The following is a 17,385-nucleotide window of genomic DNA, read 5'->3' as shown; positions in this document are numbered from 1 at the left end:
AGTTACAAATTTGGAACTTCTTCGTTTTGGCATTAGAAGATGTACGAAATCCATGGAGTAAATTTTCCTCTGATACTCCGGTAAGCAACTGAGACAACATTTTTATTAGCAACTCGCTTATTAAAAGTCAGACAAGCTCTACCATCCTGAAAAAATGAATAATGACTTGCTGGATTTGATTGTTCATTAATTCCATTAACTGTTTCGATTTCTAACAGATAGAATGTGGATGGATATCGATCCTTATGATACTAACTTTACAATAAGTTTTGAATTCGGCAAATGGGGCACCTGATTCAGTTACCAATGGTGTAATGTGTACGTACCCTATATATGTCTTTGAACAAGTTTTAAAATGTGAACAGAGTAATGCCAAAATGAACAAGTTTTAAAATGTGAACAGAGTAATGTCTTTAAGGTTGAGCCTTATTTCATGGACTTTATTTTTTATGAGAAGATTTTTTTTTTAATTTCCTAATTGATAAATAAGATCTGATGCATTAAAGATTTGATGATGGATGAATATTGATCTGATTCTTTTGATTGTTATAAATGAAATCATTGTTTTCAAAATAACAACGATGATAAACAGCAGAAAAAGGGAGAATCGTTTATGTTGGAACTTGGAAGATTTTTTTTTGCTCTTTCATCTGTCTATAACCTAGATTTGTAAAGCATCATGGGTAGATCTCTGTTTCAGAGACGGAAGAATTTTATTAATTTTTTTTAAAGTTTTTTCAAACAACCGGTTGGATCGGCCAAAACCCAGCTGGGTCAGCTGGTTTACGGGTTGAATCGTCCGTGTCACCCGTATCACTGGGTTTTAGAGCAAATCAGTGGGTCAAGGGTGACCCAAGCACATTAGGACAGAATTTACTGAGCAGAGTTAAATGACGAGCATGCGGCTTTGATCTGCTGATTCGAAGAGCATTAACCTGTGCTGTGTGGTGATACTGACATCTCCGACTCATGGCTTTCGGGCTGCATAAGTAACACCTTCATTTATATACAAACCCCAAAACTCTGTATCAAACCTCGCCTTTTCGTTTTGTCCGGAATCAATTCTTCAACTTTCACAGTCACTATAGACCTTCCACGGTAGAAGTGGTCGACTCGAACATTTGTCGTGACATCTTCAACGAGTCCTGGTCCTTCCGTTATTGCCAGATGAACATTCCTTGGGAACGTCAGCACATGAAGCTCTTCAAAAGGAATGAAATGACTCGGAACTGTATTCCCAGTCAACCATGGATGAGCATCAGCGAATCCACCTGCAGCACCACGCCATCTTTCGATTTCTGCTGTTAAATCGACAACTTGTTGTTCGAGCGCTTGTTTCTCAACCCGTAGGACCGATATTATATCAAGAGGGTTTTTAATACCAGGTAAACTGTAGAAAACTGAGTCATGTATGTCTACTTGTGACCAGGTAACTAAACGAGTACGCCGATTAAGGGAGACCACCACACCTTGACAATTTACATGTCTATAAATCGAATCGTAATCAGGATTGAAGCTAGATTTGAAAGCGTCGTAATCGCTCTCTTTGTTGTTACCCAGAGAAAGATGTTCAGAGAACTCCAATGGTTCTAGATAGGCGACATCTCTCCAGAGAAGAGGGGCGTTATACTTTTTCGCCACCCTGACGATATGAAAAATTTCACCCGCGCCTAACGAGACGAAGTTTCTAATAAACAACTCTGGGTCTGTATATCACGACATAGTTACTACTAGTACTCGCTTATTAAGAAAAGAAGAGTGATGATAGTGTACTTCCTTCAAAAATGAAAAACCAAATTTAAGAGAAACTCACTCTTTTAGGGTCGATCAACAGAGAAATAGTCCGATCGATGTCGATCAACAGAGAATATACATATATAGCTCAACAAACATAAAGTATACAAATTTAAGTCAACTAAATATGTACTTAAATGTCCACTAATAGGGTTGTCATGTTAAGCAGTGGGTTTGTCCAAATTCTGATCATAAGGCGACTTCTAGGAAGGTGTCACTACCTAAGAAAGTCAAAAAAAAATGAAATTCTACAAACCAGACAAGAGAAGACTTATTATTACAGGCCAAGTAGGCAAACATACATAAATTCATTTACTAAAACTTGGGTAGGATATCCTACAATGAGACTACTCTACTGTAAGAGTATACAATTTGGGTTATGGGTTACAAACAATATATCTGTAAAAGACCTATCCATGTGCTTTTCTTTGCCTACTAAAACTCAAGAATCCAACTATCCCAGTGCTATAAACTTGGTTTCCCTTCGTGATTGGCAAACTCAAGAATCCTACTTTACAAAATTGTTATTCACAGATTTATTTATATCCCGCCACCATTCTTAGTCCTTCTCTGCACGTCCCTCACCACGAGGCATTTTCTTTGTTCCAACTGCGGCAAAAACGAGATTCATTATCTCAAAATAACAATGCATGAGTGAGGCTAATTTCTTAAGTAATCAGCCTATTCCATTGTTAGTGGTAACTTATCAATTCCATAGCCGAGAAACTATTTCTCGACCTCAGGGAAGATCCTTAAGAGAATTATTCAGGGTTCCCCACATAATTCAACAGTCCGTATCTATGGAAAAAACAGTAAATGTGGTTGTGTTTGTGAGAGAGGTTACCATCTTCAACATCCTTTAGCTGATAGTAATGTGGTGCGATCTCGACCAACCATTCTGGTTTCAACTCTGTGACCTGCATGTTTAAACTCAATTTTTAACATCGATGATCCTTATTGCCTTAAGAAGCAAGATGTAAATACTTTTCTTCCAGGGTAATGAGTTACCTGTCTCATATATTCTTTGGTCGTCATGACTAATTCATGGTAAATCACCCATCGTGGGAGCAGCTGCGAAGAGAAGAGAAATGAGTGTTAGTTAACAAGATCAAATCAAATTAGACTCTTGGCTGCTGTATAAGCCGATATTCCCATTTATAACATGTAATTAGATTCTCATGTTTCTTATTTTAGAGGTTTTACCCAACTTCAAGAAGAATAACAAAGAAAAGCAATAGACGTAATTTACCTGTGCCAGACCAGAACTTGGATGTATATGAACTGTTTGAGGATTCTTCACAGTTCGATAAGCTCCATTCTTTTGCAGCTTCGCAGTATGGTGGAAAAAACCTGGAAAGGAACATACATTTGATACTATAAGAAAAACACCAAATGTAATATTTGGAAAAGACGGACCTCCGAAAGAGAAAAATGGAAGAACCTGAAGTTATAGCCTTCTTTACGGGTTCCAAATCATTGGATTCAGATGTTAGTTCGATTTCAACCCTTTCCAATAATCCCTCCAGTTGGTCTCTTATATCTCGGGCACGTTTCATACTCTTCACCTGACATTCAAACCAAATATTTCAAGACCTAAGCGGCAATAAATGACCCAAACCAAAAAGTTATTGTTTATAGCTACACCACTATAAAATGATACGCTCTGAACAAAGTCCTCAATAACTTCATGCGCTTTTACCCGCAAGATTTTGAGATGAAAACTGGTTATGATTGGTTTGTTTCACACAAAACAGGTACCATTGATAAAGAAACCTCTACATAAGAACAGGAAATAATTTGTACAACGAAAGAGATACCAACTACCATGAGATGTTTCTGAAGATAGAATGTCCCATGGCCCCAAGCGCCCTCAAGTCAAACTAAGTACCCATAAATAGCTAAATGGAAAGAGTAAAGAAAAATCAAGGAAGGTCTTGTCTACCTGAATATAATTCTCATAGCACCACTGCGTTGAAAAGTTTGTCTCCTTCCACGAACTGTAAACCTGAGTAACATAGAATCAACCATGTTAAAGAGTACTATTTCCTTTGAGAAATGAAGAAAATTACATCTCCAGATCTGTGATGCGAAACATAGATGAAATTTAGTGAAAGTGCAGAAGTCAGAAAAACACCTTAAGTAACGCTATATGGTCCCCAACATTCCCAGTGTGAAAATTCAGCCTAGCATTATCTGCATGCACTTGTTTGTCCTTGGGACGGTAAAATATTGAATTCCCAATAGAGAGCATCGCCGCGATAGAAATAACCTCTTCAGAACATTTATACTTCTCTGAAGCAACTATCATTTTAGATAACATGGGATCAAGAGGAAACTCCGCCATCCTTCTTCCCACTTTAGTCAGCTCTCCTACACTATTCAGTGCATTGAGGGCAAACAAAGACTCCAAAGCTTTCAGTAATGCTTCCGTCGGTGGTGGGTCCATGAAGTCAAAATTCAACAAGTCATGAATGCCAAGACTCTTGAGAGTGAGGACAACGTTTGATAGATTAGTCCTCTGTATCTCCGGAACAGTGTTATCTTCCAAATCGTTAAGATAGTTATATGCTGTATACAAGCGGTAGCACTTTCCAGGGCCTGTTCGTCCAGATCGGCCTGCCCTTTGATTTGCAGACGCTTTTGATACGGGATTGATTAGTAAAGACTCCATCCCAGTCCTTGGATTATAGGACTTCATCTTGACAAACCCAGGATCTATCACATACTTTATTCCATCAATTGTCAGAGATGTTTCTGCGATATTGGTCGCCAATACAACCTTTCTTGCCCCTTCAGGAGTTGGCTCAAATATTTTAGATTGCAGCTCAGTTGGAAGGTTGGCATAAATTGGGCATATAATAAGTTCAGCTATCTTCGATCCAAGTCCCCGTGTTCTGTGTTTTAGAACCTCTTCTGCAGTTTCAATTTCCTCCTGTCCCGTTAGAAACACCAGAATATCACCAGGAGGTTGAGTAACATGAATTTGAAGAACGGTAACAACTGCAGCATCCAAGTAATCAGGTTCTGGTGCTTTAGTATAGTGAATATCAACAGGAAATCGTCTTCCAGGTATTTTGAATATTGGAGCAGAGTCGAAATAATCACTGAACTTCTCTGCGTCCAGAGTTGCACTAGAAATAAGCAACTTTAAGTCGCTCCGGAACCGAGAAATGTCCTACCAAAAGGCAGAAAAAGTCAGCCAATCAATTGAGCCCATCAGGCAGTAACAGATAATTATTCCAAAATACTGCCTTTCATAAGCTATCTCATAATAAAATTAAATAAGTTGGAGTTCATGTTTACCTTAACCAGGCCGAATAAAATATCTGTTGACAGCGTTCTTTCATGTGCCTCATCCACCATCACAACACTGAATATTTCACACAAATTCAGCAACTTTTCACATTTCTATACAGTATATTACGTGAAAACTATGCTTACCTGTAGCTTGCCAAATCAGGTTCACCAAGAAATTCTCGTAGCAACATGCCATCTGTCATATACTTCAAGACTGTTTTATCTGAGGTGCAATCTTCAAAACGTATGGAATAACCGACCTGCAAGAGTAATATACAATTATCAACCCGCATTGTAACATCTGATACTGATTAAACTAACCAAACCATGCTTGTTCTTGGGATTCTCTAACTTCCTACTCTTCTGCTTGAGATGATATACATAGAAATTCACTCAGTGGAATGCAATTCATTGCATGTTTACATGTGAGTGCTTCATCAACAACAGCATTGAAAAAACAAATAGTGAAGAGCGAAAGCAACCAAAGAGACTCTACCTCGTGGCCAAGTTTAACGCCCATTTCCTGCGCAACTCGGGCAGAGACACTCATAGCAGCCACACGACGTGGCTGGGTACATCCAACCTGTAGAGAGGAAATAATTTAGTTAAAAGTCATTACAAATTACAAATAATTATGCTGATTAACTATACAGACAAGACAACAACTCAAAAACCAGCAGAGGGCTCCCTAGTCCCTAAATACTACACAAAAAATTAAGATAGTGCTTGATGAGTTTGTGTTTCATCTTTTGTTTATCACTGTAGCTAGTATCACATGGTGTTCCCTTTCCCACGGCACTTAAAAAGAACTTCAAATTCAAACACACAGTTTACAATACCATTATTTTTAACAAGAAACTGAACTTCCCGTAACACGCAACAGTCACACGTGGTGCATACTTAACAGTAACAGACCCATGTAGATGTATCGTGGATGCATGTGCCGAAATACAGGTGCAAAACATCATGATTAATTATGGGGTACAGATGGCAAACCAAAATGTGAAAAAAGAACGAAAGCCTCAACATGAACTTTTTTATACTTCATACAAACTCCAAGAGAATAGAATTTAAAGAAAGACAAAGAAATAAAGGGGGATACATAAACCTTAGCCTGAATATAAAGGTAAAAGAAATTCAGCATAAATTTATCTAGTTTTTACTGCAAGTTCAATAAGATAGTAAGCCACACCTTTCCCCGTTTTGTGAAACCAGCTTCATGAAGATATTGGGGAATTTGCGTAGTCTTCCCAGAACCCGTCTCCCCGACAATGACAAGAACCTTGTAAGAGCACGGAGGATGAGCATATCAATAGCAGGTAAAAACAGTTAACTGCCAAGTAAGGTTGACTAATGTAAGAAACATGTTTGATTCATGAATGGAAGATCCAGTCACAACTTATCCATTGCAAACAAACTCAGAGACAAGGTACAAATCCAAGACAATAAATTAGAAACCTGATGCTTCTCAATAGCCTTTAGTAGGTCCTCTCGGTAAGTATAGATTGGAAGTGTCTCTCTAACTTCCTGAAACACGAAGCAAATACAACAATTAGTGCCAATTGGGTGTTCGAAGACGCAACCGAAGAAGTTTGGCATCACTAATGAGCTAAATCATAAGCATCGCAAGATACACCATTGTGTAATGAGTGCTCGTCATGAGTTTAGGTGAACTTTGAAATAAAACTAATGAAAACGAATAACACAGCTAAGATCAGAATGCCCACCTGGAGTTTCTGTAACTCTGATTTGTCACTAGAACTGTCAGGCTGATCACTTGTCAGTTGATCTTCATACTGTTGGATAAAACATAACCAGTCTCGGTCACAAACTTTCGGGTAAACCGAGAAGAAGATCACAATCCATAATTGAACAAGCTAAGATGATCATATGCCATGTACCTTTTCACCGTCCAGGACTGAAGCCTTGATGAAATCAATCTGGTCCTCGAACACATACCTAAACGATATTCAGAGCAATCACATAAAGATAACTACAAGAATACTAATACATTCTGCGGAATAGATTTTTTCTACGATGTAAGTGGATTTGTAGCAGTGTCAACTTACTGATAATCATCTGACATTTTTTTATTTTTCGAACCATACTGTAGAGTTGCCTTCCCTGCAAGACCATAAGTTAAGACTTTGAATCCATGTTATCGAGAAAGCAGAAATGACACAGGAAAAAACTGTGAGTTACCGATTTGATGATCTTCCCATGCCTCCTGTTCTGCAAATGGGTTCATCTTATCTCCAGCACCATCCCTGATCAGAATGATGAGGAGCAAAAGCTTTAGACAGACCTAAAACACGAAACAGCAAGACAGAAGGGAGTACACTCACACACATATATAGTTAGATGTTTGGCTTCCCATCAAGATCAAACTGACCTGTATCGCTGCACCATAGTAGCAAATCGCTTCTCCTGATTTACGCCACGATCGAGGTCATCATAAGCGTCGGGCATCCTGTACTGCATTCCCGCAAAAACAGGTACACTCCCATCAGATAATTAAGAACACTGACTGAAGAATTGAAGCAACGAGAAACAAGTGAAGCTTCAACAAAAACCCATAAAATGAGCTTCTGGGTCTAAAGCATCACACACGGAAAAGATTACTTTGCTCATCATTACAAGGAAGTTTTCTTCTCCTAACATCAACTATCTATCCACATCCAGAAGAAAGCTTGGAGCTCCACATAGGAATGCATATATTATGGTACTGGACTAGCTTTTTGCGCATATTTGATCAGGAACTACATTGGTAGCAGTCACAAACGAAGATTTCCATGAACCTATTTCCCAGCTCATAACAAACCTCTCACATCTACCTTATCAGTCATGCAAAGCATAATTATTTTATTTCGGGTCTCATTTTCCTCCAGTTTTAACTATTAATGAAATACACTAATTAGCAAGTGGGGCTTCACTGAGTAAGGAAAAAACAAGTCTGAATGCCGATAACTAGAGGCAACATGACTGAAAATTCAGTAATTTTCAGAAATCGCAAAGGCAGAAGTAAGCATGATAAGATTCAAAACATGGGTGCTCAGTTCGTATCCAGTAAAAATCTGAGATGATTGCATATAAAATTCAGTCCAGGGTATAACTGAACGAAGTCACTGAATTTTGCATTGATATTCTGAAGACATAGGTTGCGTTTCAATACCAATTTCTAGTCTGGACTCCAGTAACAAGAAGAAGGGCTGTGAGAAAAATGTGCTACTTCTAGAAATGGTGCCACTTTCAAGTTTTCAGTCTTTGCGCCTCTTCTATCAGAGGCTCGACGAGAACTGCAACCAAAATCTAACATTTATCTCTACTATGTTATCAAGGTGCTTCTGAAATTTGCATCATACAAGATTTACTCCACCCCAAATGCAGCCTAAGTTCTTAAATTTCTCAGGCAAATCCTATGGTGCTAAAAACAACTGAATAGTTCAAAAAGTAAATGCCTCGTCAACAAACCAATAGTAAGCCATGCTTTAATATTACACAATATCATGTAGTCAAACAATTGGCAGTTCATATGATCAGTTTGAACTTCTAGCATTCATGTTTAGAACTTAAATGACTGCGCAAAAGGAACAGCTAATGCTAATAAGAATTTGCAACTACCTCATTAACATCCTCCGTCTCTTCTGACCGCTTTTTTACAGCGTCATAGATTTCTTTCTTGTACCTGAATTTACACAATCCAGACCATATTCATCAGGCATCATGAACTATTATACAATACCAGGCAACACCATATTCATCAGGCATCATGATTTATGTCATCTGACCCTGAATATTCACTTAAAAAAGGCAACAAGACAGTGCTTTCTACTTCAGATATAGCAAAGTAGTATACTGATATTTTACATTTCAGTTTACAGTTATAAATAACAGTCAGTGTGAATATATATGCAATAACGGAGTTCGAAATGAGTCAATTTGATACACTTTTAGCACTGTATAATAGAGCTTCCATGAGGCACCTGAATGAACCAGAAAGCTACTCTGAAAAGGTTTTGTCTTTCCCAGTAAAGAAAAATTATTACCTTTGTTCGCGCAATTCTGCTTCTGTGAGCTTCACACCAGCGAAGAGATATTGTTCATCTTCTATATCATCCCTGAGATTAAAAGATCATAGCATGTAGCGCCAACTAAGAATGCCATTCAAGTATACAATAAATCAATATCGACAACATTATGTACTATTCTAACGTTCGTACCTGATCTCCTCCAATTTCTTTTGCTCCCTTTTCTTTAAATACTCTTGTCTTGAAACCACTCTGTGACAGAACCAACACAAGAAAGATAAATGGATAAATAAACTCGCTAAACAAATTATTAAATTAACTTAAAAACAAGAACCGGGTATGAGTATTTTGCACTCTCAAGTGTTATGGCAATGGATGGATAATTGCACCATAACAATGAATTATTGTAGGTCGCTATACTACCCTCCCAAGGGGATGAAAAGCCTTCATTCAAAGAAAATGAATCCGCATATAGAATCCAACATGTGAATTGATGTGTTAATATAAGACTCAAAGTCGCCTTGTCCTCTATGCTAACTGCCTAAAATGGACATAGAAATTTTCTGTGAGCATAAACTAAAGATTCTTACAGCATATACTTCCCAATGCAAGGGTTCAACCTCATTTCCTACTGCCGCTGCCTTTTCGACTAAAACCCAACTAAAAGAGATTAGCAGAGCCACAAGCTTCCATTGTAGGCTTTTGAAGTTCCGAAGGACGGGAGTTATAAGTTATGTGGTATCTTTTAGTTTGTCGGTGATGTCAGTACCTAGTATAAGCTTGGGGTGGTCACACGAGGAGTCTTATATCTGAAGTTCCAACTTAGTAGCTTTCTAAGTTGAGGTTAATTGGAACTATGTTTAGGTTTCAAATGATTGAATTTTCATGGTTTTCCCTTAATCTAACTACGTGTTTACAGGTCAATTGACACAAATGATTTGAGAATCTAGGAATCCGTCTGTCTGAATCTTCTTGAGAGACAGGATACATTTAACTAATATGATTATCCTATTTAGCCTCATGGTTTTCCAATATTTCCTTACCTCCTATTACAGACTTTAACTAAAGAAGGAAACAGTTAAATAAGTATATTGACTTTAAGTATTTAACAAGTATATAATAATCACATACTGCAAGGCTATTTTTTAGTCCTTCATCACTTCAAGAATTAAAATATATGAGACTCAGGAACTGATGCATATACTAGTGATCACACTGCAAGTCTACAAGGAAGAATATAACTATTTGAATTTGAAAAAAAAAGTAGGATCGCAAATTCGCAATACAAAACAGACCTTAAAGCTTCAGTGTCATCTTTCTCCATGGCTTTGGATCTTCGAATTGCCTCCTCTGATAAACAACACCATATCAGATTATTATCATTACACTAAAAGACTGTATAAAAGCTTCTACGACAAGGGCTTCTCATCAAGATCAATACCTTCTTCTCTACGCGATAATTTTTGCTCCGTCAACTGCCAATAGAAAAATGAAAACAAAAGGATGTCATTCCTATTCCCAATTTGATCAAGACCACTTAAGGCAGTTGTGCAGGGAATTACAATACATATTCACGAGAGTGAGACACGGATTAAGTAACAATCTTCATCAAACGTTAAGCAATTGTGATACATGCGTGCAGCTTCCGGCATGTATAAAAGTATGTAAATAGGTCTTTTACATACTGTTTACGTGTATATATACTGAGGGATCTAGTAGCCCCTGCTTCACAACAAATAATGAGGGAACAAATGAAAGTGCATGATGAGAATAACAATTAAAAAAAAGGTTCAAAGTGCATACTGAGAATATCCAGCTTATCATCTTACATCTTATTTTGTGGTACTTTCCTCTGAAAAACACTACTGAGGAACCTAGTCATGCATGCACATGAGCTACATAATGAGTGCACACAAATTCCAATACGTACCTTTCTAGTCCCAGCTGCATCTCTTTCTCTCAAATTTTTCTCCAGTTGTTTACGCTCTTCCTGATCTCGTAGTCTTGCTTCCTCTGACTGCATGAGGTAAAATACGAACTCAAGCTTTAGATTCAAGAAAGACAATCTATCTTAATATACTATGTAGGCTAAGCTCCTATTTCAATGCAAATTTTACTACAAATAGAACTGCACTTGTGGAAACCGACCAAGCTCAATATGGAATCAATTAATACAAAAGATCAACCATAAAGAATCTTACCAAATTATTAATCAATTAAGGGCTTTGAGATACAATGAGCGATGAATTTAAGTCCAACAAACAGAAAGACAACTTATACCGCAAACAAGGAATGGAAACTTTGGATACTCTAAATGTTTAAAAACAGAAGTTGGGTATTCCATGGGGACTGACTAAGCATGAGAAATCATTGTTTTCTCCTGTTAGATGAAAAACAAAAACATTATTTTCTCACTATACCAAATAACAATAAACACTCTGAAGGCACAAGGACATTTGCAATATTAAACCCATCTAACAATGATAAGGGTACAGCGGACGTTGTTTTACACCAGGACTGGGTGTCTGACACAGCAACCTCAAAACGATAAGACTCTGTAAGGGGGTTGGGCAGTGCTTGAGAATATAATAGGTGGACCACAGATAAAGAAAAACAAACATCCTACAAAAGGAGATACGGCTGAGCTATAAACAGAACCGGTGAAAGAGCAACTCTTAGAAAGTCAAAAGGTCAAATAAACTAATTGCACTTCATCTTATCCATTTTTCTTTAGAATTTTGTGAAATCCTAGAGGATATTGGGGACTGCGGTACCCACTTCCTTGACCACCAGTATTTGGCAGCAGCATTAATAGTGATACATGTCGATACAGCAATTATTTTTAAAATGCATTCCACTTGTTACATGTACTTATAATGAACGCCAAAAACCAAAGCAAGAAGAGGACTGCATCTACACCTAACTGTTAAGCTAGAAAACCATACTTCACTTTCTCTCTCATCCACGAGACTTGGAATGACAGTTTTACAACTCTTGTGCCCATGATAGGTTCTCTTCTACGACCGAAATGCACTATTTTCTAAAAACAATCTAATCCGTCAACAGGAAAGGGTTCACATAGTCCACTGGAAGATTTGTTACCATTAATCTTTCCTGCTTACGTAGACATCAAGATACTAACACAGCCACAAATAATTAACCATATGAAAATAAGCAATTACACAAGTAGAAGTACAAAATAATGAAACGACTAATAATTCTGTACGAAAACAGAACATCTCCTGTGTCTCTATGGCTGGCCAAACTGCACTACATAGATTAATTGCCAACATCCCCAGGGACGGACTCAGAAATTCAGCATTATCCTTTTATGCCTGGACTGTAAGTTATGTGCAAGTCTAGGGCCTAGAAAAATTATCCTACAAACCTATTAAAAGGATCTGAGCTACAGCCTGGTTTAGCCCTCAAATAGGTTCATCCCTGCTCATCCCTATCCTAATTCCTAGGTGAAGTATTTGGCGAAGCAGAAAGCTGAATGAATTTGAAATCACTGGCATAGAGAAATAATATGTAGTCGCTTTCTGGGAATCTATGGTCAGGATTGAACAAGTCGCACTGCAACAAAAAAAATAAAGAAAACATGTCCATCCAACTGGATTTCATCACTCTATAAAAGAAACAAGTACCTCTAAATCATCCTCGTCATATGATGCCTTTCTTTTAGCTCGTTTTTCCTTAACTGGTTCGGCTATCACCTGCAGTGTGCATTCAGTCAAAACATAAGTAACATTTACCACGACGGCTTACCAAAACTGAAACAAAAATGACTTGTAAGTATACCTCATCTTCGTCGTCATCATCTTGATTTTCAATCTTCTTCCTGAAACTCTTTTTATGCGAATCCACTTTCTTAGGAGAGGGAATCTTCTGAACAGCGGCAACATCGTCCTCATCAGAGTCTGGTTCTAAAAGAGCATAAGTCTGTTGTTTCCTAACTGACATTGCAGCCTCTTTCTCTTCTCTTTGATAACTCTAATAAATGAAACCAACAAATTGTCAATCAAAACTATTCTAACTAAACCCTAATTTCATAAATCTCAAACTATCAAATCAAACATACATACATTTAACCCAGAGGATTTACGTGGGGCTCTGGCAAAAAGCTCTTGAGCAAATTTTCTTGTCTCAGTTGTTGAAGGCAAATTCGCAAACTCTACAAGCTTGGTATTAAGATCACTCGCCGAAGATGCTTGTTTAGCTACAGAATACAGTAATAATTTTCACAAAGAAGAAATAATCATCAAACCCTAGAAAAAATCACTACATTATCAGCAAATAAGCCATAGAGAGAACGAGAGATTGTTGTTTTACTAACCTAATCCAATAACGTATTGAATAACAGTAGCCTGAGAGAAATTTACAATTGACATCAACTTGTCTGAAACCCAAATTTTGAGATCTCCATCTCCCGCCATTGTATCTGTAATTACTTAAACTCCTTTCTCCGCTTCTTCGGATTCGAAACTAAAAATGGAATCGGTTTTAATTTTACAGGTTTCTAAGAAATCCGGATTGAGAAATTGAGAATATGAACCCTAACTGCAAAGAGGGGGAGAGTGAAGAAATATAGTTTAAAAAGAAAAAGAAATAGAAATACGAGGGACGGGGAGGCAGATATATTTTTGTGTTCGCATGTCGGAAATGTTATTCGGGGAGCAAGCAGTAGCTTGCCTATCTTTGCCACCGTGGGCTTTTTGTTTTTACTTTTTTTTTCCGGTCCGCAAGTTAAAACCCCAAAAATGTCACTATCCATACACAAAAACTCAAACAAAACAAATTGTTCAAAAAAACCCCATTTAATATAATTGGTCTATATTACCCTCTTAGTTTAAATCACCCCAACAAAAACAAAAATCAACCCACTTTAATTCTTATTATATTGTCACCACCAACAAGCAACGCCACCTTCTACCACCGCCACCGACCACCACCGTCGCCACCGCCACCGACCACCACCGCCGCCACCACCTCCGACAGCCGCCGCCACCTCCGACCGCTGCCGCCGCCTCCGACCGCCACCAACCACCACCGTCGCCGCCACCGACCACCACCGCCACCTCCGACTGTCACCGTCGTCGCCGACCACCGCCGCCGCCGCCACCGGCCACCACCGCCGCCACCGACCAAAATTTAGATGAAACCGATTTTTGTTTCATCATAAATCCGATGAAACCGATTTTGGTTTCATCATAAAATAAGATGAAACCCTAATTGGTTTCATCAGAATTCAACTACAAGAAAAATTCAACAAGGATCTTATGTTGCAGTTCTCTTGGATATAGCAACATCACAACAACACAGATCCATGCTCTATGCTACAACACATATTATCAACTGCCAGCACCACCATTGTCAACCACCGCCGACCACCACCGACTAAAACCAGCAACATCGCCATCACCCGCCGACGACGACCACCACCACCACTGACCAAAAATTAGATGAAACCAATTTTGGTTTCATCATAAATACGATGAAACCGATTATGGTTTCATCATAAATAAGATGAAACCATAATTGGTTTCATCAGAATTCATCAGTAGCTGCACTTCATTTAAGCTTCATTTCTTCTCTAGTTTACAACATCATCTGTTATAAATCAGCTCTACTTTCATCCTTCGTCTATCCACAGCAGCACCATCTGCTTCATTGACCATCTTCTTCTCATCCTTGTAGCCCTAGCCAAGACAGCAACAACACATCAACACAGATCCATATTCTATGCTACATCAAAAATCAATATGTTACATATTTAGCTCCTAAATCATCATAACTAAATCTTAAACATGAATATGACTTTGTTCCTTAGACTGGTGCAACATACTCATTCACCAACAAGAACAACCAACCTTCCACCATGTCTTTCAAAAATAAAAATGTTCCTTCTTTACGACCAAAGTCTAGCAATTAACGAGCTAATTATAACTAAAGGAGACATAAACACAACTCTTTTTGATGCTTATAAGACCCTGTTTTTCTTTTTATATGAATATAGCATACAGGAAACATATATTCATTTCTTAAATAACAATACAAGAACTGGCGCCAGTGGTCGATTTAACATTTCAAACTTACAGCAAACCCAACTCTCGGATGGTAATCCAGAAGCAAAGGATTGGATTGTCTCGTACTCCTACCTGAGAACAAACATGAATGGTATTCATATTTTAGCATAAGAAATAGTGTCCCCAAAATTTGGAAGCAAGAAGAAATATGTTAACTTGTGTAAAAGCAAAAATGAACATAGTGGCAACCCTCAAGTTATTGTTTCAGCAAGTTAGTTATTTCTGCAAGTATGGAAGTTGGGCAAGGTCTTGCTAACATACAGATCAGAAAGTCCTCAACGGTGAAGGAAGGTTGAATTGGGAGGTTTCAAAAGTAAAATATCAAGATATGTTTTATTGATCAACAATTAAGGTGCTAAGACATGATCAGCAATGAGGTCAGTCACCTTAACATGGCCCCTTCTTACTTTATTCCACAAATAATAACCAATTTATATTTGAAAAAAAAAACCATTGACCCTCTACCTGGATTTACTTGTGGACTTAAGCAAGTCCAGAGGGCAACAAAATCAACACGGGTGTGCTTTTCCATGTGAGCTAACAATGCTATGAAAAAAGGCACACCATATATCTGTAGCAGAACTATTACCTTCCACCAGGATGTCCGACGTAAACCATGACGCTGATAAGTCCACCAGGTCCCATTAGCCAACATGCAGATTCCAAAGCTTGTGATGTCTTTTCTGGCACTGTAATTATCGTTTGTCACCTCCTGGAAAAAGCAAATAGGCTAAGCATAGCTTTATCGCTTTGTCACCTCCTGGAAAAAGCAAATAGGTGCAATCACCACTTGGTTCTGTAAAAACAAAAACAAGAATTAGTCAAAAAAAAATCATTTGATATAACAATTAGAAATCAATAAAATTCTTATTGAAACTAAAGTCACCACCACCTGGGATGTCTCCTGCTTCTTAGCAGTCGTAGTCCCATTTAGAGAGACTATGCAAGCTTGTGATGGTGCGATGTAATCATTGAGATCACTGATTTTTAAAGTTTGTTAGAATTTTGCCGACATATCTGCAGAAATTGAAGAAATAAACACCAAGTTTCCATGAGAATAGCGGTAAATTGACGATCCTTCAATTTTGTATGTTGATTAGGAAATTTACAAATCTGCAGAATAAAAAAAAACATTTTAGACTAAGAGAGATCCATGAAATGAAATGAAATCAAATGAAAAAAGAAAAAGGAACTTACTTTGGTATTGCCATCCCCTATAAAGCAATTATCTGCAATAGAGACGGTTACTGACGAGTCTTTCAACAGAACAGACGGACGAATTGCTTCCATTGTTGTTTGGGAAAAAATGGCAAAACAAATTCTATAATAGAAAAATCAATGAAAATAAGATTATAATTATTTACCCACTTCGAATTACCATTCTAAAATTCATCATTTCCCCTAACACAAGCAGATCAAATTAAATCTCCATCACTAGTTCATTTCCCTCATGAGATCCATTCACCACCACTACTGTATTCCTTGGTGATGGAGGATTCGAAGCCAAATTTAATCCACCAAGACCGGCAATAAACAATGTTTTAACATCATCTTCAAAATTACATAATACAAGTAATGGCACTCAAAGCGATGAAATTAAAGTTAGTCAAATTCTGTGTGTTTATCCAATTTCAAAGATCTAAAAACCCTGGAAATTAAACCTCGAATTCCACCACATTTAATCCGAAACTGAAACTGAAATTAACAGATCTAAATATTCTTTCAATAATGACGAACCTCTTAAACACCAAAATCAAAACCTAGTTTTTATTGTAGAATCTTGATTACTTCAATCGAAAAAAATTGAGATCAATCTGGAAAAAAAAAAGAATGTGTAGAATGAAGTTACTAACCTGGAAGAGATCCGTGAATCTGGTGTTGATGTCATATCTGAACGTCGTAACTGGTTGGTGGTCACGGAGGTACTGTTGGTGACGATGTAAATGGTAGTAGCAGAAAAAAGAAGGTTGGTATTAGATCTGAAACTGGTGGTGGTTTATGGTGGTGCGACGGTTGGAGGTGGTGGCGCTGTTAGGGAAGGAGGAAAACAAAATGAATTAAGAGAGAAGAAGATAAATTTATACGCACATGCGTACCAGTGAAGGGCAGGATTGGAAATTGAAAGAGTAATGAAAACTAAATTTAATATTTTTAAATTGAAATGGAGTTTTTGTTTCATT

General features: G+C 37.7%; 1 protein-coding gene across 1 annotated transcript; it reads right to left on the bottom strand.

Moving 5' to 3' along the window:
• Nucleotides 1-2,044: 2,044 nt before the first annotated feature.
• On the bottom strand, nucleotides 2,045-13,738 carry LOC113300197 (pre-mRNA-splicing factor ATP-dependent RNA helicase DEAH1-like). Its single transcript, XM_026549401.1, has 27 exons — nucleotides 13,456-13,738; nucleotides 13,205-13,338; nucleotides 12,921-13,112; nucleotides 12,767-12,835; nucleotides 11,050-11,136; nucleotides 10,561-10,594; nucleotides 10,415-10,469; nucleotides 9,312-9,371; nucleotides 9,138-9,209; nucleotides 8,713-8,776; nucleotides 7,484-7,566; nucleotides 7,294-7,358; nucleotides 7,161-7,215; nucleotides 6,993-7,050; nucleotides 6,819-6,887; nucleotides 6,550-6,618; nucleotides 6,284-6,373; nucleotides 5,588-5,674; nucleotides 5,236-5,351; nucleotides 5,098-5,164; nucleotides 3,929-4,969; nucleotides 3,737-3,799; nucleotides 3,236-3,359; nucleotides 3,044-3,144; nucleotides 2,803-2,865; nucleotides 2,639-2,711; nucleotides 2,045-2,403 (listed from the first exon to the last, which is right to left on the bottom strand). The coding sequence occupies exons 1-27, from the start codon at nucleotides 13,553-13,555 to the stop codon at nucleotides 2,354-2,356; spliced, it is 3,141 nt and encodes a 1,046-aa protein (XP_026405186.1). The 5' UTR covers nucleotides 13,556-13,738; the 3' UTR covers nucleotides 2,045-2,353.
• Nucleotides 13,739-17,385: the final 3,647 nt, after the last annotated feature.

This window comes from Papaver somniferum, chromosome 7, assembly GCF_003573695.1.
Source record: "Papaver somniferum cultivar HN1 chromosome 7, ASM357369v1, whole genome shotgun sequence".
NCBI lineage: Eukaryota > Viridiplantae > Streptophyta > Magnoliopsida > Ranunculales > Papaveraceae > Papaver > Papaver somniferum.
The sequence above is the reverse complement of the archived record's forward strand: the minus strand, read 5'-3'. Positions and strand labels throughout refer to the sequence as shown.

Excerpts from the sequence above, each read along its gene's own strand:
- LOC113300197 (XM_026549401.1), bottom strand. The coding sequence starts at position 13,555 with ATGGCGGGAGATGGAGATCTCAAAATTTGGGTTTCAGACAAGTTGATG. Across the intron at positions 8,777-9,137 it reads GCAGAATTGCGCGAACAAAG|GTACAAGAAAGAAATCTATG; the intron begins GTAATAATTTTT and ends GTGTAAATTCAG. Across the intron at positions 7,359-7,483 it reads ACTATGGTGCAGCGATACAG|GGATGGTGCTGGAGATAAGA; the intron begins GTCAGTTTGATC and ends CATTCTGATCAG.